The sequence below is a fragment of the Lissotriton vulgaris genome, chromosome 7, assembly GCF_964263255.1.
Source record: "Lissotriton vulgaris chromosome 7, aLisVul1.2, whole genome shotgun sequence".
In the NCBI taxonomy this organism is placed as follows: Eukaryota; Metazoa; Chordata; class Amphibia; order Caudata; family Salamandridae; genus Lissotriton; species Lissotriton vulgaris.
In genome coordinates, this window is record NC_141695.1 from 39,802,044 (window position 1) to 39,828,482 (window position 26,439).

The 26,439-nt window shown below is 44.3% G+C and overlaps 1 protein-coding gene across 1 annotated transcript; it reads right to left on the bottom strand.

Annotated features, from left to right (window-relative positions):
- Positions 1-13,318: 13,318 nt before the first annotated feature.
- LOC147700649 (olfactory receptor 2G3-like) lies at positions 13,319-14,272 on the bottom strand. The gene has a single exon (XM_086929162.1). The coding sequence runs from the start codon at positions 14,270-14,272 to the stop codon at positions 13,319-13,321; it is 954 nt and encodes a 317-aa protein (XP_086785288.1).
- Between the last annotated feature and the right edge of the window lie 12,167 nt (positions 14,273-26,439).

The following is a 26,439-nucleotide window of genomic DNA, read 5'->3' on the forward strand; positions in this document are numbered from 1 at the left end:
TCAGACCCTGGTTGGTAGTTAAAACCCTTCAGCAAACCAAAAAGATCACCTGAAGAAGCATATAATGCATTACATCATAGGACACATAACATAATTGAGCGAATCTTTGGCCTAATCAAACCAGGGTTCTGAAGTCTCAATTTACCTGGAGGGAGACTTGTGCACAAGCTACATTGTGTGCAAGATATATTGTGGTTGGCTGTACATTGCAGTAAAAGGATCAATCGATAAAGAGAACTCCTTTATAACAGACAGGTATCTGAAAAGATTTCATGAATATGCGTGAACATAGAGAAATTTGAATCCTAGGAAAATGTTATGCTTATGAAATATGTAGTTTCTTTACAACACAACTTTATCATATGAACTGAATTTTTATACATTTCTGTGGCTAACTAAATGTACAAGCTGTTATGTATGTCTAATAATTTTCTGGTTAAATTGTACTTTTGTAATAGCACTATAAACAGCAGCTTTTTGAATTAAGGCTTTATCTCTATATGTACTACAGTGGCATATGATAAAGAAATGTACATAAATTGAAAGTTTTGCGTTTAATTTGTAAAAGAACAAAACACTATAGTTAGGAATACAATTAGCTCAGATATGTAATTACTGATATGCCTGTAAAGTCAACAATAGTTTTAAAAAGGATAAAAAATGCTACTTTCGATATTTACACAATAACTATATGTTGATATGTAGGTAGTTCTAACTTTATTTTCTTACATGGTCATTATAGAATCAAGATTAGCTATAATACCAGCCTCCATGTGATGGAGTCTCTAAGGCTCACATACATCCTATATTTATCACAAACAAATATGCACACGCCCCACAGTGCTCTCTGACTCTCGTGTAGTGCAAGCCATAAGCAAATACACTTTGGGACAATGTACTGAGCGTCCCTTTATTCTGTGGCTATGACACATCATATAGACAGAAGTATTACTGTTCCATTCACATGTATGTTCCTACCTCCACACATCTGAGGACCCTAACAATCTTTGAAATACCACAGCCCATCAAGGTAGCACATAGGTCATGGCACACACACATGATTCATCCCTGGTGCATGATTACTTTCATAATCATTGTTTCAGATCTACATGCTTCTGGCTCACTCAGACCAAAGGTGAACCCCCTTTTACATAGAGGGGAAGTTAGGCCCCCATTAGACAGAATCCACCACACAGGCATTCCTCATAGTGTAATGTAACTGTAGTGGCACCATCTGATATTCACCCAATTCCTTCACACTCAGGTATGCTATTCAACCCAAATATCAATCACCATAAGGTTTGCACACTATATACTTTATGACATAATTACGTGTATATGAAGGAAGGTGTGATTATTTGCTAAATCACACTTCATGCATGTGTGGGTGTTAATTTGCATTAACATTTCTGAGGGTGCATTGCAATATGTAAAATCTAATTATGTAATTTGTAGTCCTACATAGTAATCTAATCATTCATGGCTTAATATATTTAGAACACCAACTCACATGCAAATAGTATTTCAATATACATCAATATATATTTCAATATACATCAATGCTACCCTCAGTATCTGTTGCAGAAACAACCCTACAGTGACTTTGGATATTGTTCAATGTGCCTAATGCCATCACAACTCATAATTAAAGTCCTGAATCCCAATGTTGCTCACTGTATCTTTGCCGATAGAATAGATGAAGCGATACCAAAGGGGTGATGGGCGGAGCGTTTGAGCAAATTAAACACTCACCCCCAGTCAAATGATGTGGGTTTGATCCATCACCATTCTTTAGCTCACTCCGCCACCCCAGTTCAGCCATGGCCATATGCAAATCAGTCTGACCCTGTGCCTCATGGGAACAGTCCAGCCCAATCGAATGAATGAACACATTTCTAATATCAAATTCTCATCTGTCATCAATGTGAACTATATTATCTAACATGCTCAAATAATCTCTTGTGTACTGGATGTGGCAGCAAACATAACACCATAGGATATAACATAGTCATGATGTAAATGACATGTGGCTGGTTAAGACGCATGTATAAAACAAAATTCAAAATGCAGTGCAGCACTCAAAGTTGCTGTGATGGGTTTTGTAACATGGAGAGAGCAGGAAAGTGACAAATGTACAGATATGTTTCACTATCATGCAGTCTCCCTAATGGTTATGAACAATGATGCTGCTGAACCTACCCACACACCTTTTCACCATAGTGCATGAGTGTGGACATCACACAAGTATACGTATTGACAGGCAAGGATAAAAATCCAGTGCAAAATAATAATCCTAGAGATCCTTCTAAAATTGAGGCACTTGAGATGTGATTAAGATTTCAGATTCTATTAACAAAGTGCATCGCTAATTAAAACCATTGCACCAACGTACATTTTAAAACCCTTACAATAAAAAAATGACATGATAAAATGCTAAAGACAAGGGTATTTCATGTCGAGTCAGAAGATAATAGTGTCTAATTGTTACATGTGTTAAAATATATTTGCATGGGCAAAGTTCTTCACTTCTTATGTCTGTTTTATCTATAGTTGCTGTTTTGTGCTCACCGGCTGGACCTTTACTTTTGCCAAAAACTGCAACTATAACAACCCTTATATTCAGGAGTGTATTTTTGTAGTTGAGGCCATTCATGATTGCCTCTCTACAGGTTCTTAATCTGGCTTGATTGAAAAATCAATAATTTTCTGCTTTGAGCTAGTAGCACTGGACATACAGATAAGATGCGAACATACAGACAAGATGTGAACCATCATCTCCTTTCTCACTCCACAGAGCCTGCATCCATTCCATTCAATCATCCTCGACCAGGCAATGTGTGTGTGTGTCTTGTAAAGCGCACTGTTGCCCTGAGGCGGCCTGGCGCTATAGACCGCTGGGGAACCCGGCCTGGCTTTCCCTGTGAGATGGTCCCTACTGGGTATCTCCAAGGTGAAACCAGGCATCCCCGACGTTGGTGGGGGGCCGTTGTGGAGATGAGGCAAGCTAATGCCCAGAGTTGCCGAGTGTGATCCCATGTTAGAATAGGCACCGAGGCGAGAATTATCGAGTCCGCTGAACCTGGTTCACGACCCTGCCGCGTCAGGAGTCGACCCCTGGTCCCGGGCCGACCTCTGCTTCCGTGTCTGCGCCTCTATCCAGTGAGCCACACCACTCCACAGGGATATGATCCAGAGTGGGTTGATCACCAAAACACAGGTGCATGAGTGCCAACTTCGGTTGGAATGGGTATTCTTGATCGAATATGGCTGAGATTTTAAGGTTTTAATAACTTGCCTAGTGTGAAATTTCTTATTCCATAACTTTCCTGCTTGGAGTGTGTTACATTGTTCAAAGTGACGTTTAGCCCCTCTGTTGAGTAACAGGACTTTACTTCATACCAAAGACACTGTGTTGTTTTTGGCCTGGTTGAAGTTGTTTTTGGCCTGGTTGAAGGAATGGCACATTTTCAGGAAGGCATTTAATGGTCCACATATTCAAGGTGCAGCTGGCCTTGCATGACGTAACGAGGCAGTTTAAGAATTGTGCGGTAGGTCTTGGCGGTTAATAGGTCTTAAAGTTTTGCTATTTTCTCTCCCTCAATTATGGAGCTCTTTGCTATGGTGGACAGGAGATTGGCTGCCATCACCTGCTGTAGAGGATCAAGAATGGGACCATGTAAAATGTTTGCAAGCTGACAAAATCCTGGTATTAGGGAGGCTGTCCATCTTCAGGGTAGAAGAACCTATGGAGTCAAACACCACTCCATTAAAAACTTACAGTCATTTTATGCTCTTCCAAATGTGGAGGGTTTGACACTAAACTCTACACAAACAGTCATTATATATTCTTCTAAATGCTTAGCTTGACACTAATCCTCACCGATGTCTTAGCTTTCTGGGCAACCTCCACCGCCTCTGTTTCCCTCAACAGGTTACCTTCTTCACAAAACTCACTTATATGTTCATGGGACATTTTGAAACCTGCATAGATGGGAAATTCCCTTCTTACCCGGCTCTCCCAGCCACATCATAAACCCAATCATACTTGCCCGCATAAGTTGTTGACCCTAAAATCTGGGGACCCTTTGAATGAAGCTAGTCTCTCTGTATGAAAAACCTTCCTGTCACCCTCCTGTCCCCAACTTTTGGGTTCACTTTCTTGCCACCATGTTGAGGACCAAGTATGGGAACATGTAATGTTTTTGCAAGCTGACAAAATCTTGATGTTAGAGAGGCTGTTCTAGAGTCAAACACCACTCCAAGATATGTATGCTGCGAGGAGAACTCAAGACGGGATCCACTGAAAATCAAGGCACCAGAGTTCCAATTTTCTCCCTGAATTTTTTCAATTTAGTTTTAGAGAGGTTCACTTCTAATCTGTTGTGTTAGAATTCAAGAAGGGCTGTAATCCTACCAGAGTCAGGCTTAGTAGTAATAGATTGTCACTGGTTGGGAGGTGAACATTTTAATGAGTTTGAATCTCTTAAGGATACTCCACACATACTTAAGGTTGAAGGTGTTTATTCAACTCAAACCAGGAAGCTACTCAACACACGGAGCTAGATCAAGTATATACCACCAAATGCCCCGCAACCGTCTCTCTCGTACACGCTCTGCCATTCAAACAAGCCTGACTCTCAGAGATTCAAGAAACACCAGGAGTTACATTGAGACAAACACAACACTTCCCCTTTACCACAAAATATAAACAACCCACAACAAGCTTACAGAGAAACAGGGTTAGAACACACCATCAAAACCTTAAAAGGAAAGTAGCATAATAATCGTAACATTACAACATATTACTGTCACATCTAACTCAGAATTTACTAAAGGGAATGCATACACTGAGACATGTAGCTTAACTACTAAGCATAGACTAAATTACTAACATACAGTAATTGTATACTCTTCCAAGTGCCTAGGAATTGACACTAAATTATACACAAACAGTCAATATATAATCATCTACATGCTTAAGCTTGACACTCACCCTGCTCGATGTCATAGCTTTCTGGGCAACCTCCACCTCCTCTGTTTCCCTTAACAGGTTACTTTCTTTACAAAACTCACTTGTATCCACAGGACTTTGCGTAGCCAGTGTAGATGGGAAATTCCCTTCTAACCCAGCTCTTCCAGCCACATCATTAGTCTAGTCACACTGACCAGCATCAGTTGTTGATCCCCTGTAAATATATCTGCGGACCCTTTGAAAAAAGCGAGTCTCTTTGCATGCCAAACCTTCAAGTCACCGAGTAAAGCAGCATTGCTCAAGATGTTCTTAACTTCTAGAGAGTATTTGCTTTCACCCTTATAAACAAACCTTCCCCTTTTCATTTTAACCACTTCGATGCTGATGACGGCCCCCAGCCGTCATGCATTACGGGGGGCGTGTGCTGATGACGGCCGGGGGCCGCCATGAACCCGCCCACTACGGAAAACGCCGCTCAGGCGCAGAATCGTGGCCGCGTCCAAGGGGTTAAATATGTCCGCAACATTTAAGTTCACTTTCTTGGCACCATGCAGATGATCATACCTGGGTTTATACCCTTATTGTTTAGATTCCATGTGCTTCCTTACTTTACTAGATGATCACCTGACAATAGTGGTATTTTGTCTTCAGTATGAACAAAACTACCCCTCATCAACTCAAATGGACTATGTTCTATAATATCGCACTTAGTCACCCTGTACCCACATACTGTTTTCTTGAATTCTACCTCCCAATCCAATCCATTACTGTTAGATAATTCATTCGTCCTTTTTATGACTCTATGAATCGTTCCCCATTTCCATTTCTCTCTGGATGATAAAGAGAAGTAGGCCTGTTATTTACGCCTGTACACTCAATGTAAGTTTTGAGATGACTGCCATGAATTGCCCACTATTATCAGAGATCAAAATCTCACGTAATGCTTCTGTGGAAAATTATTCCTCTAAAAATCTGATAACTGATTCCGAATCTGCTCTCTGTACAACACTGAATTCCGGCCACTTAGAGAAATGGTCTACCAACACCAGAAAGTATTTTTGCACACATTTTGTGTCCAGCACCGGACAAAAATATTGATGCCCACTCTCTCCCATGGCATATTGGGAACTCTAGTAGAATGTAAAGGTGGTTTAATTATGACCAAAGTTTTATCCAAATTGCTAAATTCTACACACTCTCTCACAACTTTCTCAGTCTCCCAGTCAACACCCGACCAAAAGTAAGATTGTTTCATTCTGCTCTGGGATTTCAATATATCTAGGTGGCCCTCATGGAACAACCCTATACCTTGCCTCTCAATTCCTTAGGGGGGATATGTTTGCCACCTCTCAATAATAACTTATCTTCGACACACAACTTGTCTTCACTTCCCAAAATGGGAAGAGATCCTCCTTTAAATGATGTTTCTCTGGCCAACCTTCCCTCAAATGTTTTATTACTGTACACAAATCTATAACTTGACTTATGGCTGCAACCCACTCATCATGACTAACACATTGTAACTCTTCACTAAAAAATCATTGTGACTAAACAATAATTCCAGTCACTTTTAACTTCCTCAGAAACAGACAAAGGCAATCTCCTTAAATAATCTGTTATTCTATTGCATACTCCATGCACCTAGTGTAGATGCAGTCCAACAATTGCATAGATAACATAGAATTCCTACGTGAAACACTACTCAATCCCTCTGACGTGAGAAACTTAGTAAGAAGTTTGTGATCTGTTCTGAATGTGACCTTAGTGCCCCACACAAATTGTCGAAACTTTTTTAATCCTCACACACACCCCAATGTCGTTCTTTCAATGACAGGGTACTTCTCCTCTGTTGGGTGACTGCACGTGATGTGAAAGAGATAACACCCTCTGTGCCATCCTCTTCAACCTGAGAAAGCACCGTTCCCTATCCCTTCCCACTTGCATCTGTGGTAATAATTCTCTTCAGTTTAGGTTCAAATACTTAGAAGGGCTGGGGCAGTACAAATGTCATTCTTAACAGTCTCTAGACTGCATTCGAAAACTTTTGTCCAGACAACCTTGCACCCTTCTTCAATAGATGGCAAATGGGATACATCTTCTCAGAGAAATGATGTACAAACTTCTAGTAAAATTCCGCTAATCCTAAAAAGGATCTATAATCGACCTTGTTTTGTGGTCCTGGGGACTTTCTTATAGCACCAACCAAATCAGTTTACAGGCTGCTGCCTTTGGAACTAATCTAATGGCCCAAGCATGTTACAGTGTTCCTACCAAATTTGCATTTGGACTCCTCTGGCGTAAGACCGTAATGTTCCAAAGATTTTAAACTTCCACCAACATAACGTTATGCTCTTCTATATTCCCTCCCATGACCAAAATGTCATCTTCGAAGAAGATGACATTTTCCTTATCTTTGAAAAGTTGGAACATCAAACTTTGGAACATGACAGCTGCTGAGGCCAACCAGGAAGGAACATGCTTAAATTGAAACATCCCAATCGGTTTGATAAATGTGGTAAAATATTTACTGATGTTAAATCAATCCTAGAGAACCACTCCATTCCTTTAGTGACTGACAGTAACTCACCTAATCTAGGTAACAGAAACATGTTGACAACATTTTTCTTGTTTAGCTCCTTTAGACCCACACATAAGCATATGCAACCCTTTGCATTCCTTGCAACAAGGAGAGGTGCGACCCAATCCGATGATTCCATGTGTTCAATTACCCCACTCTCAGCCAACTTTTTCAACTCTTTGATCACTGCTTCTTTAACACTCATAGAAATGCTTCTCACCTTATGTACACAAGGCTGGCCATCCTTTTTTAACACAATTTTATGAGTGAAACCTTTCAATTCCCCCCCCCCCTTCCCGGTAATGACTGACAGAAACTTCTTTACCATATCGTTGTTCACTACACCTTCATCACCAACGCTTAATACAGGATCTGAACTATTAGTATCAAGGTTCAACTTGAACCCACCATCCCAAAACACATGGACCCAAACTAGACACACAGTTTACACTCTGCAGTTCTCCCTTTAAATACAAACACTAACTTTCAGAAACCCTCCAAATTAACAGGTTCACCCGTGAAACTCACAGGATAAATGTCCAGCTTAACCAAATCAGTGCCCAATTTTTTGCAGAATAAATCCACCCACATATCTTTGTGAATAATAGTATAGGGTGACCCGGAATCAGTTACTATGGTTACCAAGACTCCCCCTGCCATAACCTCACACACCATTTTTTCCTGTTCTGTACTCCAACTTCCTTCCCCCATCACATATGCAGAGAACTTGGGGACTATTCATGTCAGAGCCTGATGGCACTTCCTCTTGGTCACACTCTTCCACTACACACTTGAAAAGTTCAGATCTGCGACACACGAGTGCATTTTGACTGATTATACCCCACTTAGCGCACTTATGATTCAACTCATGACTCCTTTAGTCATACGCAATTTGAGAAATGCTACCACACCTTTAACACAGTCTTCCTTTTAGTTCAGCCACTTTGTTTCTGACAATTTGTTCCCCCACACTCTTTTCATCTTTTTTAGTGCTTTCCTGGGTAGTTTTTTGGTACTCAATTGTCTTCACAATTCTAACAATGTCATCCAGTGGAAACAACTGCTTTTGCACACCTTGACATAATTTCTGCTTTCCGGATAATAGATGTAACCTATTGTAGACTTGATTCTCCATGGATCCACAATTTATCTTGAAAACTAGGCTTAGTGCAGTGCATGATCACCTGGTCACGCACTAATTCATCCTCAATAATTCCAAATTTGCAAGATAAGGCCAACTTCCCTAATGAACCACAACATCCTCAATCTTTTCATTTGGACCCTGCTTCTGATGATGAAAATGATATCTGTCAATAGCTTGCAAATCGTGAGGGCAAAATATGCATCTAAGTCTGCCAATGCTTGTGTGAAGACATTCCCTTCATCTCCTGAAAGCGTTTTTTCTCCATACGATTGTATACTTTAAATCCACCAGGACACAAGCGTAGTATTTTCTATTTCTTTTCCGGTGTCACTTCTTCACCTTCAAACGCCTCAATATAATTGATGAAATAGTCTTTCCACTCCAACTACTTCAAATTATGTATTTCATCATCCTTTACCATAAAAGGTTGTGGATTTACTATTTTCAAAACTACATTGATGCTGGACAAGCAACTACCTAACTGTAGGCAGTTCAGAGATGGTAGGCTTGCATTGTGACAAGGTTTATTTATCTGAATGCTGTGCAAGTATCACTGTTGGTAAGGGAGTTGCCTTTTAACATTTTACCTGCATAACTTTCGATTGCGGCAAAATAGAGAAATGAATTTAGGCTCTCTGAAGTAAAAAATTATCAACACTTCTTTTAGGGAGATTGTTTTAAATGTTATGTTTGCAAATGCCACTTTTAGAAAGTATGCATTTCTTGTTTAAACATTATGTGTGCCCCTGCTGGTTTGTGTATTGAGTGTCTGATTTTGGGGTGACAGGGGCTGGGGATGTGCATTCACTGTAGACAGTCACAAGGGGAGTTGAGGTGTATCCTGCCTTACCTGGGTGACTCATAGTTAGGCTGAATAGACCTGGTCTGCATTTAGAGTGTTTGGAGGAGTTTTCACTAGCACCTGAATTACAGTGTTTCCTCTGCACAATGCTGTCTCCTCCTCCTCTAGTGAAGGTGGGCTTGAAAGGGTAGAACTGGTTTGGATTAGGCTCAGAGACCCTTGCCACAAAGAGAAAATGTGGTATAAATATAGGGGCCCTGACCCAGGACTTCAGAACTCTTTTGGATCCAGGAACCTGCCAAGAAGAAGAACTAGAGAAGCTGTGAGGAGGAACTTCCCCTTTACTGTGTTGGCCTGCAGTGGCTGCTAATAACAGAAAGGAGCGAGTAAAGAGTTTTTAAGATAGAATCTACCTCCTGTACAAGTATTAATAAACAATATGATTCTACCCTGTATAGGGAATTGTTTTATGTTTTATATTTTATATTTTATATTTTATATTTTATATTTTATGTGATACAGAAACAGGTGAGTGTTGCTGATCCTTGAAATGTCATGGAAAAGTACTAAGTGTTTTTAAAATATCCCTCACACACTACAAGTCCCATAGTGTTATGCTTCATCATAGGGGTCTTCCCATCCCTCTACGGGGCGGGGGCATGCTTTGCCCTACGGATACGCAGGAGCACTTGGTTTTATGAAAATAGTCTATGTGTTGTGTGGGTAGTGAGAGTGGTAGGGTCTGTGAAAGATACAAAATGGGGGATTTAAAACTTCCCTGGCTAGTGGAAAAAACACATGTTATTCTCTTCCCTAGCTGGAAATATTAAAAAAAGGGGATTATGTAGGGGGTGTATTCCAATATAATGCCTCCTACTGGGTCAACATGTTTCGTAAGTAGTCCCCACTGCTTTACTCATCAGGACCTAATATGAGCCCTACTATACTCGAAAATAATGTATATGTATATGTAATATGCCTATCTTCCAAAAATCAGACAGCAAAAATAGGCTAGTCTGAACAAAAGAGGTTAAACTTGCCCCTAGTAGTAAAAATAACCAATTTGGTCGACTACTTGAAATGATATTCAGGCCCCATGAGCTTGCAGGGAAGGGGAGGTTTCCTCGAATTAAGTAAATGCACAAGGATATTCCCTCTCCTCTAAATACCTCCAGCCTCTCCATATGCTCCTGTAGCTGCCTATTTTGTGCTTTAAGATCCACAATATTTGCTGTCTTCGCAGATAAAGCAGATTGTGAGAAAGTTTGGGTTCACACCAGTGTCATATGCTGATGACACCCAGCTGCTTTTTCCTTTCAACTCCCTTACGCCCGATGTGAAGAACAATTTTGCCGAGGGCATGAGAGCAGTTTCCAACTGGATGGCTACCAACTGCCTCCAGTGTAACGTCGGGAAGACCGAGGTAATGCTATTTGGGAAAGCGAGCATGCTCTGGTCTCCCGACTGGTGGCCTTTAGATCTTGGCCCCGTCCCATGCCCAAAGCCAACTGTTAAGAACTTGGGGGTGAAACTGGATCAGAACTTGAGCTTAAAGGAGCATGCTAACTATGTCACAGGAGCCTGTTTTAGAACAATTGGCCAGTTAAGGCGAATTTTCCCTATGCTGCCTGATAATCACAGGAAGACCCTTGTACAGGCCCTGGTGATAAGTCGCCTCGACTACTGCAACGGCCTCCTCATATCAGCCAATGAGGAGGCGTTAAATCGTTTGCAGGTGGTCCAAAATACGGCGGCCAGACTAATTCTAAATGCTCCCGCAAGGACCCCGTCAAAACCCCTGTTAAGACACCTTCATTGGCTGCCCATACGACAACGTGTTACGTTTAAAATCTGCTGTTTAGTGCACAAATGCCTTTATGGGCAAGGCCCTAGATATTTGGCACAAAAATTTCAGACATACAAACCTGAACGTCTATTGCGGTCCAGCAACCAATGTCTACTGGAAATCCCCACTATAAAAAAAGCCAGACAAGGTGGACGTGCCCTATCATTCATAGGCCCAACCATGTGGAACAAACTTCCATCTGACCTAAGACACAACGACAACCATCTATGTTTTAGGAAGGCCTTAAAAACTCTTTTGTTTCAGGTAGCATAACCTTCCCTGTGGTTTCCACAGAATCAACATATTCCAGAACTTTTGCGAGCAAAGCGCGGAGATACCTCTTAGGTCGATTCTAGCGCGATATAAGCAATTAAATAAATAAATAAATAAATAAATAACTTCACTTTCCAGGACTGTAGTACGTAGAGTAATACCATCTAATTTTTCTTCCAGGATCCCACACCTTTCCTGAATGCCTCTTTGGTTACCCACTGAAATCTCGAACTTCGTGAGAAGGTCTTGCCTCAAGTTGGGAAGCAGTTTCTCAACCTGATTGCTAGAGGAGGACGCTCTGCACAGGTTATCAATGTCAAAGGTCCCATTTTTGTCTTGGGTCTGCTTTGAACTTTGATCTGACGCCCCCCATCATGTACATTTAGACCCTCTTATGGATCTTGGCTGTTTTGGGCATCTCCTACCTTGTCTACCAGTGGAAAATTCTTTTTTCAAGCAACAGCGGCTCCACCTGAGGTGGGGAGTGGGTTGCATTATTCCCCCTCCCCTGGGAAGCAGCAGTAACATGCTCCATGATTTTAAAGTATGACCTAAAGGAGGAGGGAGGTTTTGGGGGTAAACAACCTTCCTTAGGCTCACACCTCTTTGGTTTCCATGCCCCCTTTAGCACCTTTTTTACAGGTGATAATGCTACAGCCCCACTCAATATCTGGTCTTTAACTTTCCCTCTCAATCCATTCTTCTCCGGTGCTGGACGCAGATAGTATCAGTCTCGCAAATTATGGGTTTATAACTTCCATCCAAGGAAGTATTAATCTTATTAAGATTCCTCCAGCACACTCTGCCCCAGGCTTTTTAATCACTGAACACATAGGGAGAAATGGTACCTGTATGGGAAGGTTGTTTACCATCAACCCCTGTTGTACCTTATACCTGCTCCAGTCTTGGCCCTCACTCCTCCTTGCCTCCAGTACTTTCACCACTGGGACCGCTGATGCCACTGAGTCCCCAAACTCCTTCACTCCAATGCGCCTAGAAACAAAAACGTCAGAGCCTTCAACGCACGATGTTTCACCTTGGAACAGCCGACTTGTGCTGACTCTGCCACCTCCAGTCAGGAGCCAGGCAAACCCCGTTGCCGCTCATGACCTCCACCACAGGGCGGCTGCCCCACACCAGAACCCTCAGTGGATGTCTGTGCCAGAATCCGTTACCATATGTATTCCACAGGGCCCATCCAGTAAGGATCGTTGTTAATTATTATATTAATATAATTAATATAAGGCAGGCCCTTGGCTTCCATATGGTTCTCAAAATATTTTACCATTCACAGGCACACATACATCACAGCAAATACACGTGAGCTGCACACTGCTTCATACTAACATGGTGTAGGTCAAGGGTGAGGTAAGAACACAAAATCAGACCTTTACGTGAGTGGGCTGCCAGGCCAACACCAGTGACACAGGTAAAAAGCCTTCTTCACACTACTGATCCTCATTACTAAAACATGGTATGCTGCCACAACAGTGCCTGTGGCACTTAACTCCTGATATGGGCAGTAGCCCTTTACCACTGCAAGGGAGGTGCTTTGGGATCTACTCTAGGGCAAAGAAGACTAAATTATTGAGACAGGCCTAGGACATTGCTCACATGCATGATCTATCTTCACTCATGACCAAAAATCAGCACCATAAACCCAGATATCATTGTTGTTGGGCAAATCAGGGCAGGGTGAATATTCATGGCCAAGTGATGGACTTTTCTATTCCAATGGTTTTCCTGGCTTGATTTAGTGCCTTCTTTACCTCCTTATTTCTAAGAGTGTATATGACAGGGTTCAGCATTGGAATGAGGCCAGTATAAAGCAAAGAGAATATCTTCTCTTGCCCTTTGGCGTACACTGAGGTGGGCTTGAGATAGGCACCAAACACAGTCCCATAGAAGAGGAGGAGAGTGGTTAGGTGAGTAGAGCATGTTGAGAAGGCTTGATGCCTCCCAGCAGCCGAGCGGATTCCCAAGATGGCAGAAATGATGAAGAAATAGGATGTTAGTGTAATTACACAGGTAGCGATCCCTAAACCAACGGCAATTATGAAGGTGGCGATGACAATGCTAGTGATGTCACTGCAGATAAGCTGTGTGAGTACAGGTACATCACAGAAGAAATGATCAAGAGTCTGATGCCCACAAAAAGACATGCTGGACAGCAAGAGCGTGTGCGGCATTGCATCCAGTACTCCTATGGTCCAAGAGATAGCTGCCAGCTGAGCACACATCCTTCTGCTCATGACTGTAGCATATCGCAAGGGGTTGCATATGGCAAGGTATCGGTCATATCCCATGGCAGTGAGCAGCATTATCTCTGTACTCACAAAAAACAGGAGAAAGTACATCTGGGTAAAGCAAGAAGCTGAGGAGACAAACTTCCCATCTGTCAAGTGAATGTCAATGGCTTTAGGGAGAGTGACAGAGGTGGAACAGATGTCTAGGAAGGACATATGAAGCAGGAAATAGTACATAGGCTTGTGAAGATTAGGGCTGAGACAAATGATGAAGAAAACAATGGAATTGCCCAACACAGAACTGAGGTAAATGAGAAAGAGCAGAAGAAGGATGGGTGCCTGCAAGGCTGGATCGTCAGAAAACCCAAGCAAGATGAACCCTGTCACTGAGAAGTTATTTCCAACGTCCATGTTCTCTCCATTCTTTGTCTGTACGAGAAAAAAGAAGCATTGATAAGAAATTAAAAAATCATCTGACAAGTATGACTAGATTAAATTACATGTCTGACTCTTTTACATTACTTCATCACACACACAGTATTTTTGTAACTTCCATCCTTAGGCCTGTTTCACCATTTAAACACAAAAACAAGGAAATATACTCAGTTTTATTTCTCTGCTCTCTTTCTCAATTTGTATTTTTCTGTGATCTTGTCACCAGACTCTTCTTCATCAGCTAAGTCTGTTAAGAAACAATGCCCACTGTCTTGGCCTTCAGTACTTCCAACACACTCTTAACTTCCATTCACATTCCACCTTATTTTCGCAAACGTCACCAAGTCGGGCTTTTATAATTAATATGCTCAGTCATTCGACTTTTCATATGAATGAACTCAGAAAGCTCCCCCAACCATCCCAGAAACCTTGGAATCATCAGTGATGACTTGGTTGGGAGAATCAAGATGGAGGACTGACGCCGCCAAGCGAAGGAAGAAATGCATGGAGGCTCTTGACGTCTCCAATGCGGTCAATGAGGAGAGAGGAACACTGAACGCAAGAAAACGGCGAAATTAAGAAATTAGAAATACCTACAATCACGGGTGTCATTTTTTCTGCTGTGGAGGTTGCAGAGTTTAAGGAAAACAGAGGTCCTAAGCGTAAGCAAAATCATATAGTAATATTATATAGACCACAATAGGCTGCTATATATTTCTATCCCTTGTCCAGCCGGACAGGGAATTTATTAATCAAGTAAATTGTTAAAGGTTTAGATACATTTGGCAACAAAACATTTCATTGCAGTAAGGCACTGTCCTGTCCCGCACTGAAAAGGTAAGTGAAAGGATAGAGGAAAAAGGTAGTAGAGGGAAAAGTGTTTCAGGCAAAAAGAGTGAGCAATCAGGGCACTGTTTTGAATCAATATTACCAGTGTTTCCTGGAGTAACACATACACACATTAATGTACATTGATTAAACGTATGTCTACTCAAAGGAGATGACGTTTCGATCCCGTGCTCAAGTTATAGAGGGATCATCTTCAGGACTGCAGTGCCTGTGCTCAGGCCTGGTAGCCCCCATGCTCCTGTGCTACTCCTGCCTTGCCTGACAGCCGCTTCCTGTGTTTGCCTGCTGCCGCTTCCGGTATCTTCGTGGTCGGGCGACCCAGCCGCCGCTGAGCCGCCTGCCCGCACCAGCTTCTTCTGGCCGCTGCCTCTCTGCGGCCCCACCCACCGCCAGCCCATTCGCTGCCCCGCTCCCGCCAACCAGCTGCTCCGCCCACCCGGCTCGCTACTTAAGGGGACTGTGCCACCTCATCGGGAGCAACTGCAGTGCCTGTGCTCAGGCCTGGTTGCCCCCACGCTCCTGTGCTGCTCCTGCCTTGCCTGACAGCTGCTTCCTGTGTTTGCCTGCTGCCGCTTCCGGTATCTTCATGGTCGGGTGACCCAGCCGCTGCTGAGCCGCCCACCCGCACCAGCTTCTTCCCGCCGCTGCCTCCCTGCGGCCCCGCCCCCTGCCAGCCCATTCGCTGCCCCGCTCCCGCCAACCAGCTGCTCCGCCCACCCGGCTCGCTACTTAAGGGGACTGTGCCACCTCATCGGGAGCAACTGCAGTGCCTGTGCTCAGGCCTGGTTGCCCCCACGCTCCTGTGCTGCTCCTGCCTTGCCTGACAGCCGCTTCCTGTGTTTGCCTGCTGCCGCTTCCGGTATCTTCGTGGTCGGGTGACCCAGCCGTCGCTGAGCCACCCGCTCACATCAGCTTCTTCCCGCCGCTGCCTCCCTGTGGCCCTGCCCCCCGCCAGCCCATTCGCTGCCCCGCTCCCGCCAACCAGCTGCTCTGCCCACCCGGCTCCCTATTTATGCTACCCTCACGCACGCGCAGCGTTGACGCGCAGCGGGCGTGCCGATTGTGCGCCGAAGGCGCGCCAAAGGCAAGCCTGTCTGCGCCCGTCCGCGCCTGGACCGCGCCTATCGCCAGGACCCCTGGCCCCCTCCTCCGATGCAAGACTACACAACTGACCTACGACGCCGCGACCCTCCACGCACTCAATGCCAGCCGGAACCTTGCGTGCTTACGAGCCACCCCGAGGCGCACCCACGGACCCTTCGCCTGCAGAGCCTGCCGATTCACCTGCTACCGGACCTGTACCGCCCCCACCGAGTCCAACACCAACAGCAACCACCTGAAATGCATCCTGCTCAAAACCCGCTCCGTCCACAGGCACGCCGTGGAACTCTGGGACCCGTTCAACGCAACAGCACCAGGCGTCGCCTTCCTCACCGAAACCTAGATGAACGTCTCCTCAGCGCCCGACATCGCCATAGCCATCCCGGACGGATACAAGATCACTCTGAAGGATCGCGTCAACCAGACGGGAGGAGGCGTCGCTATCGTACACAAGAACACCATCCGCATTTCGGCTAACTCTGACGAAACCTTCACCGCCGCCGAACACCTGCATTTCCAGATACACACTGACCCCAAGACCACCCTCAGAGGAACCCTCATCTACAGACCACCGGGACCACGCATACAATTCAGCGAAGACATCGCAGACTTCATCTGCCCGCACGCCCTTCCCTCCGCCGACTACATCCTCCTACGGGACCTCAACTTCCACCTGGGGAACAACAACGACAGAAACACCACCAACCTGCTGGACAACCTCGCCAACCTCGGACTCAAGCAACTGGTGAACACCCCCACCCACTACGCCGGCCACACGCTTGATCCCGTCTTCTCATCCAGCAAGCACATCTCCTTCAGCCACACCACCGGACTCCACTGGACCGACCACAGCTGCGTTCACTTCAGCTTCAGCAGAACTACGACCCACCACCACCCGCAACAGGTCCCCCACCGAAGCTGGAGCAAGATCACCGCCGAGCAGCTCACCGCCTCCCTCAGCCAGAACACTCCCACCAGTACAACGGACCCCAACGAAGCAGCCAGCAATCTCACCAAGTGGCTGACCGCCTGCGCCGATGACCTCGCACCACTAAAGAACCCTCCCAGCAGACCCGGCAGCAATAAAACCCCCTGGTTCACCGACGAACTCAAGGAATCCAAGAAGAACTGCTGCACCCTCGAGAAAGCCTGGCGGCTCGACCTGACCACAGACAACAGGACCGCCCTCAAGCACGCCAACCGCAAACACCATCAGCTGATCCGCGCCACCAAGAAGATGGCATTTAAAGAACGACTGGACAACAACGCCCATGACAGCAAGGAACTCTTCAGCATCGTCAAAGAGTTCTCCAACCCCAGCGCCGGAAACAACGACATCACTCCCTCGCAAGACCTCTGCGACTCACTCGCCTCGTTCTTCCACCGCAAGATCGCCGACATACACAACAGCTTCGATGCACAGACCATGCACCCTACCACCGAACCAACGCCCGCCACCACCACCCTCTGCAACTGGACCCCGATCAGCACTGAAGACACCACCCGCACGATGAACTCCATCCACTTCGGATCACCAACCGACCCGTGCTCACACCACGTCTTCAACAAAGCCGACGCCATCATCGCACCCCATCTCCGAGACACCATCAACTCCTCCTTCCACACCGCTACCTTCCCTGAGAGCTGGAAGCACGCCAAGCTGACCGCCCTCCTGAAGAAACCAACGGCGGAACCCACCGACCTCAAGAACTACCGTCCCACCTCGCTCCTTCCTTTCCCGGCCAAAGTCATCGAGAAGACCGTCAACAAACAGCTTGCCGCCTTCCTCGAGACGAACGGATCCCTCGACACCTCGCAGTCCGGGTTTCGGGCCAACCACAGGACCGAGACTGCCCTCATCACAGCCACCGATGACATCAGAACCCTGATCGACAACGGGGAAACAGCGGCCCTCATTCTCCTGGACCTCTCTGCGGCGTTCGACACTGTCTGCCACCGCACCCTAGTGAAGCGCCTCAGCAACATCGGAATCCGAGAGAAAGCGCTGGAGTGGATCATCTCATTTCTCACCGGAAGAGTTCCCCTCCCTCCGTTCAGATCTGAGGCCACCGAAGTCATCTGCGGCGTACCACAAGGATCTTCACTCAGTCCAACCCTCTTCAACGTCTACATGAGCCCCCTCGCAGCCATCACATGCCAACACAACCTCAACATCATCTCCTTCGCCGATGACACCCAGCTCATCCTCTCCCTCACCAACGACCCCACCACCGCCAGAGCCAACCTACACGAAGGGATGAAAGACGTCGCCAACTGGATGAGGAACAGCCGCCTCGAACTGAACTCAGACAAGACGGAAGTCCTTATCCTGGGATCATCACCCTCCGCCTGGAATGACTCCTGGTGGCCCCCGGCCCTGGGCACCACTCCCAAACCAACGGACCACGCACGCAACCTGGGCTTCATCCTAGACTCCTCCCTGTCAATGACCAGACAAGTCAACGCCGTCTCATCCTCGTGCTTCAACACTCTGCGCATGCTCCGCAAGATCTTCAGATGGATCCCCACTGAAACCAGGAAGACCGTCACCCAGGCACTCGTCACCAGCCAACTGGACTACGGGAACTCCCTCTACGCCGGAACCACAGCCAAACTTCAAAGAAGACTCCAAAGCATCCAGAACGCCTCCGCACGACTCATCCTGGACATCCCCCGACACAGCCACCTCACTGGACACCTGAGAGACCTGCACTGGCTCCCCCTCAGCGAGAGAATCACGTTCAGACTCCTCACCTACGCACACAAGGCTCTCCACGACCTGGGCCCCAAGTACCTCAACGACCGCATGACCTTCTACACGCCCACCCGCCAGCTACGATCGACCAGCCACGCACTCGCCACCGTACCACGCATCCGCAGAGCCACCACCGGAGGAAGATCCTTCTCCTACCTGGCAGCCAAGACTTGGAACTCCCTCCCCACCCACCTTCGGCGAACCCAAGACCATCTCTCCTTCAGGAAGCAGCTCAAGACCTGGCTGTTCGAGCACTAACTTCCCCCTCCCCCAGCGCCTTGAGACCCTCCCGGGTGAGTAGCGCGCTTTACAAATGCTGTGATTGATTGATTGATTGACTTTGAAAGTTAGTTTGCCTGGTTTTAAAGGTATACACGCCTCCGCTGACATTCACGTTGATGCTTCGATTTGCCGGTCGGTGGCGGCTGCAGACGCTGCCAGTGTGGAGGCTTTCACTGATGCGGCCGCTCGTAGGTCGCTGGGCTTGGTGGGCGGTCCTCGCTCTGCTCCTGGCACAGTCTGACGTTCGGGAACAGGAGAAGGCAGCGCATTACGGGAGGCTGGAAGTGCAATGTGGGAGCGGGATAATGGCTCCAAAACTGAACACCTGTTCAACTCGGGCCAAGTAGACCGCCTAAGCAGACTCCCCAGCGGCTGCAGCATCAACAAAGGTAACAAGCAGGGAGACTTCTGGCCCAGCTGCGGGAGGTAAAGCGCTTAATGTGGAAACAGCCCAGCCCACAGCAGAGGCAGTAACTAAGGCTGTCTCAAAACTGCTGATACAACCTCCCACGTTTGTTTCAGACCCTAAGAATAGCAATAGAAATGATAGTAACAATGTTTCAGAGGTCTATTGTATAGAAGATGTGGCGAATACTAGCTCGACTCTGCAAGGCACAGAAACTTCGATGCTGCCTGAGAGCCTTCTTAGCATTGAAGGAGATAAAGATACATTCAACGCCCAAGAACTGCTCAGAGACTTAAAATACGACAAAAGCAATGTAAGTGGGGATAAGGAGGGCAGAGACAATGAGGGCCCGGCCATGACAGAGCAAGGGTCTCCACGTGCTGCAGACAGGACAGAACTTTGTTTAGATCAAGCGAAAGACAACATGACACCATTAAATTTAGACACTCTTAGGAATAGTGTAACAACTGAGGCTTCAGACATTAATGGAGCTTTCTCTGAAGAAACACAGGCTGTAGAAGAGAGCCTAAACATCGAATACGAAGAGATTTCTGATGAAGAAGATATGGGAACTATAAACAGCAAGGCAAACACTACTAAGTCGCCTGGTCTAAAGAAAGGTAAAATGAAAGCCAAAGCTAAACTTAAGAAAGCCATTAGTAATTCTGTGGCTAAGGATGTATCTATCTTGGGTAAAAAAATAAACAGAGATGAGAGCCCTTTAAGGAAATGGATATTGGCGAAAGTAGGGTCAAGAATATGGCTCTGAGACTATCAGGTACATGTCCGGAGGAAAATATTAATTTAAAGGGCCAAACAAGTCCATCTTTGAGATCTTCATGTTCCTTAGTGCTGGTGCCCGATGTGACCCACCCCGTTATATCTATAGCTTCCACTGCTGGGATTACTATTGATTCAGACGAAACTAATACTTCGGCTCTGGTTGTTCCTCATCACCAGATATACCCTTAGCTACAGTCATAGCTACCATTACAGATGTTACTAACATCGCTCAGATTAGCCCATCTCTAACATTAATGGCTGCGGAGGAAAGAGCTGAGGTCACAGATACAACCTTAGATACCAGGCCGTAGGACACTCTTGTAGCTGGTACTGCGCCCACAGTCAGTGCTAACACAATCAATGCCGCCACTATCTCTTCTGCTCTAGACACCAACGAGTTGATACATGAGGAAGAAGCTAGGGGTAAAGATTATCCAAACGCCTCCTCCACTGACTTAATTATGCGGACTCTAATGGCCAACGGCAAGAGGGGCAACAACACTTCCTCCAGCTTCGGGAAGACAATTCTAAATTGCAATCTTTTATGTTGGAAGTATCTAGCAAATTGGGGGGGGGTAACCCAGGAAATTGAAGAACTCAAACAAAGAGTAGTGGAAGTGTGGAAGTGGAAGAAGGGGCTACTCAAACTTAATCTCTAACCCACTTATACACAGTACGAATAGCCAAGCTAGAAGCTAAAGTAGAGGACATGAAAAATCGGGCAAGAAGATGCAATCTCCGTCTTTTTGGAATTCCTGAGGGGTCCGAAGGTGCGGATCCCCGGTCCTATGTAGTGAAACTGTTCCAGAAAGCATTTGGCAATTTGTCAGACTGGGACTGGGACTCACAATTACAACGAGTACATAGACTGCCTCTTTTCCAGAGAAACAAAGAAAGTAAATTTCTACTGCCTTTACTGATAAACTTTGGGAACTTTTTGCTGAGGCAGGCTGTATCTTTAAAATCTAGACCTAATACGCCTGTCACAGTCGATAATGTAACTTTCTTTTTGCGCTCAGATTTGAGTAAAGAAACTATGGATAGGCGTTGGCAGCTATGCCAGATAATCGATTCCTTTAAAGCTATAGGATGTATTGTATATTTGCAGGAGCCAGCCCGACTTAAGGTGATCAAAAATGGCCAAGTTCATTTCTTTATGGATATAAAAGAAGCTGAACATGCACTAGTTAAATTTAGGTCCTAAATAGGTGCTGTAGATAACGAGATTTATAACCTGCCATCTCTTTTTCTTTTTACGTCTTTTCTTTGGGGGAATATGCTTATTTTTCAGTAAATAATGAACATCAAAAGAAATGCTTGACGTACGATTTGATACTGCAGTCTGTACACTTTCTCCTTATGAGGGTTGAATAACGATTTTCTTTTTGGGGGTAGTCGGTGGAAGCCTCCTTGTTTGTTACTATGCAATGCTACCACTTCAGTGGCAGCAGGGTCTAGAGGGGTGTCCTCCCTAAAGGGACTCAAGGGGGGGTGGGTGTGTTGTAGCTGGGTGGGACTTCAAGGGGGAAAAATGTATTGCAAGAGGAAGAGATTGTCAATATAAACTAAATGAAGTGGGTTTTTTTAGTATTCACATACAGAGGAAAGCTAAGTAAACAAACCATAAGATATGTCTCTGCTTCAATGTTTAGTTTGGAATGTAGCTGGTCTCAATAGCAAACGTAAAAGGAGACTTGTGCAGGAAGAATTAAACATGTATAAACCCCATTTAGCTTTATTTTTAGAAACTCATAGGGTTCCAGGACAGAAAACTCCTGAGGCAATTAGGCTACAAGCTTATTGTTTGTTCGACTCTTAATGCTTCTATCTGGGGGGTGGCAATACTGAAACAGAAACATTTAGCGATGGCAATCATTAGAACTGCGGCGGACCCCAGGGGGAGATGGGTGATTGCTCAAGTTCAACTTGAATATAGTAATTATGTATTTTGCCTATTGTATGAGCCTAATATCGATGAACCCATGATGTATGACCAGTTAAGTACAGAATTATTGGAATGGGAGGGTCAATTGTTCATTATGGGGGACCTCATAAAAACAATTAAAGGCTCTGATTCCCTTATGTATAACCAGGCGGATCAAATTTGAGACCAATTTGCCAAATACTATCGCACTTTATATACTTCGGAAAACAACCCTACCAAAGAGAATATCTCTCAATATCTTAACTTACATACGCCTAACCAACGGAACAATGAAGCAATTAGACAATTGAGCTTAAAGATAACACCTGCTGAAATAAAGACCACTATTCTCTCTTTGCCCCCGGGTAAGGCGGCTGGGGACGATCTACTACCCATAGAACTATATAAGATATTTATCCAGGAATTGTTGCCTCTTTTTGAGCTACTAATAGATTCTATTGGAGAAACTGGTAAGGCCCCTCTGTCATGGAAAACTGCGAAAATCGTTTTTTTCCTTACAAAAAATAAACCGCCGGAAGAATGTGGGTCATACAGACCAATTTCACTGAAGGGAGAGACACCACTGCCCACATCAACATGGCTAATACAGCGTTTGATGTAGCTTCAACTAATTCCATCCCACTCGGAATGATTATGCTCAATGCTGAAAAAGCATTTGACCGAGTGGGGTGGGAATATTTATGGGCAGTGTTATGGGCTTATGGCTTGCACAGACAACATTTAGGCTGGTTTCGCTCACTTTATGATCAACCAACGGCTAAGAATAGCTATGCAGGTACTAATTTTCTGGTAGAAAGGGGAACTAGGCAGGGCTGTCCCTTATCACCCTTGCTATTTGCCCTTTCTATGGAGCCCTTTTTAAATTCACTGGTGGCTCAAGACGACATCATTCCTATACAACATGGTGGTAAAAGTCTAAAAATAACCGCATTCGCGGACGATATTGCGATTTACACCATTGATGTAGCTAAGGCTATTCCTGGGATTATTGAGGAAGCAAAAAAATTCGGGAACATTTCAGGCTATAAATTGAAAACAAATAAAACTCAAGTTATTGCTAATTATAAACCTGTGGGCTCGGTCCCTGGTTTATGCTCAAATGCGGTTTATTTATAAATAAAAATGACAGTGAATATCGAGGAAATACTACTACTGAATTACTACTCAATGTTAAAGGAAGTAACGCTTTATCTGAAAAACTGGCATAAGATACTACTTAGCATGGTAGGGCGCATCATTCTGATCAAATGAAAACTGTGCCTACATTTCTCTATTTATTTAGAGCTATTCCATTGCAACTTAAAATTCTCTTTTTTTTTAAATTAGATGGTATCTGTAGCAGTTTTATATGGGGCTACAAAAAGGCACGTAGATCAATCAAGCTTTTGAAATTGCCTATTGAAAAAGGAGGTTTAAATTTTCCAGATTTCAAATTGTATTTATTTGCAACTTCCTTCCGTAGAATACGTAGCCTTATTAAAAGTGAAAGCTCATTATTCTATCATCAATTTATGTTGGGATCAAATTGTAAGCAATTTTTGATGCGTGTCCATGACCCAAACTACTTCAAACGAGTAAAGTTCAAGACCGTAAAACACATTATAAAAATCTGGAATCAAATTATGATATTGGATAATAAATCTTTTTTTAACTCTGAATTACTAATATGGGGTAATCCCGGATTGCTTGGAATTTTTCAGATGGAGCGGGGATTCTTTGGGCAGGGCATGGCATTAATACTTTGGGCGACCTCTATGGGTCTGATGGTCTACTAGGATTCACCTCACTGAAGCTTCTGTACAATCTAAATAATGGTATGTACTTTAAATATATCCAAATCAGGGACTTTTTAGTTCGGAAAATGAAAACTACTGAAGTTAGTCATTCTAAATCACTAACATGTTTGTACTCAGATCGTACAAAGTCACTCATAAGTGAGAGCTATCAGCATCTAATTCCAGGTAAGATTGAGGACTGTGGGAAAATGGCAATTAAATGGTCCGATAGATTGGGGATTAATATTAGTTCAAATCAGATTTCTGCTTCCCTCTACCAAATTAACAAGGTAGTCCAATCTTCCAACTTAAGGTTACAACTATATAGAACCATTTGCCAATTATACTATACTCCCCAAAGAATCTCTAGCTGGTCATAAGGCAATCATACTAATGAGCGTACTAAGGGCCAGATGTAGGTAGCCCTTTACCGATCGGAATCGGCCGAAAATACCGATTTTCGGCCGTTTCCGATCGGTAAAGGGCAATTGAGATGTAGGGGCACATTTTCGGTAATTTTACCGAATCGGTATCATTACCGAATCGGTAAATTTACCGATTCGGTAATTTTACCGAATCGGTAAAATAATTACCGATTCGGTAATATTTACCGATTCGGTAAAATTACCGAAAATGCAATGTAGGTAGGCAATGTACCTCCTGCACATGGCTTACAGAATCGGTATTTTACCATGGAAAACAAATCCATGGTAAAATACCGATTCCGGTGTGCATGCACATGTGTGCATGCACACCTATGCCATGTGACAGGCAGACCTGCCCTTAGGGCAGGTATGCCTGCCACATGGCACCCACGCCTGTTTAGGGGGTGCCAGGGGGTGTCAAAGTGACACCCCCTGCACCCTTGTGAAATTCGGTATTTACCGATTCGGTAAATACCGAATCGGTAAAGCCTATTGATTCCTATGGGCTTTGAAGCCCATAGGAATCAATAGGCTTTACCGATTCGGTATTTACCGAATCGGTAAATACCGAATTTTACCGATTCGGTAAAAGGGAACATCTGGATTCCCTACATACCAACCCCTCACATTTACCGAATCTTAATTACCGAATCGGTAAAATTCGGTAATTTTCGGTAATTAAGATTCGGTAAATGTTACTTACCTACATCTGGCCCTAAGTGCCCTAAATGCAATATGGAAGCGGCTGGTATAAAACACATGCTTTTCTCTTGTCCTGCACTTACCCCGTTTTTGGAAGATATAACTAAGGCTTTAAGGATGAAACAAATCGCATCACTGCAGCTTTCCGCTCATTTGATTTTATTAGATATACAGGACACTAATAGTACACACAAAGATCTGATATCCATACTATATGCCTGTGCTTAGCTGGTATAGCTAGGCCTTGGATTTCTACCCATCCTCCACATGTTATGGAATGGTGTGCATTGGTCAAGGAAATCCACACTATGGAAATTGCATTAGCTAGTTTAAGAGGATGTAGGTCATTGATAAGAAGGGAAAAGATTTGGGGAACGTTTATATGACCGAGCTTACTGAATTTATGAGACCAGCACAATATAAATTTGTTTTTTCTCTTCTTAAATGTTTTGTAACTCTTCTATTCTTTAAATATGTATTGCTTTCCTCTGTTATTACGATAGTGGAACGATGTATAGTCATTAATGTTATACATTTGTAATGTTGGAGCTCAAACTTTCTCTTGCAATATCAAAAAAAAAAATGAATGAACTCAGAAAGCAGATAACATTGTTATTTTATGGGAGGATCATTAGTTAGCTGTGCTTTTCTGTGAATTTCTAAAGTTTTTGGAAACACATATGGTAAGGTCTTACAACTGAAAATAGCAATAGATTCACTTTACCTTTGTTTTTACAGCGAAGTCCAATTTTTTTCTTGTTATTATATAGCACAAAACACAGTTGGGTGCAGGGGCTGGCACCCAACCACCTAAATCTGTCCAATCCCTGCTGTGCATGGCAGCAGTTGTTTTCAGAAGAGATTGGCCCTGTGCCTAGCCTGCTTTAAGCAGTCAACTTCTTATTCACACGGTTCTGTAGCTAACTAGTCTACAATAATTATTAGATGTATTTCTTTGGGGGTCTTGTAGTCTTGTGTTTAACTTTTTCATTAGGTTTTTCCAAAAGCCATTTTTAAGTCATTAATTTATTTTTTGGTGGGCTATATAACTTACCCTTTTTTCAATCTTTTTATTTTTTTCTATAACACATTTCTCAACTTTCTTACCTTCGGCCATGCA

Excerpts from the sequence above, each read along its gene's own strand:
- LOC147700649 (XM_086929162.1), bottom strand. The coding sequence starts at position 14,272 with ATGGACGTTGGAAATAACTTCTCAGTGACAGGGTTCATCTTGCTTGGG.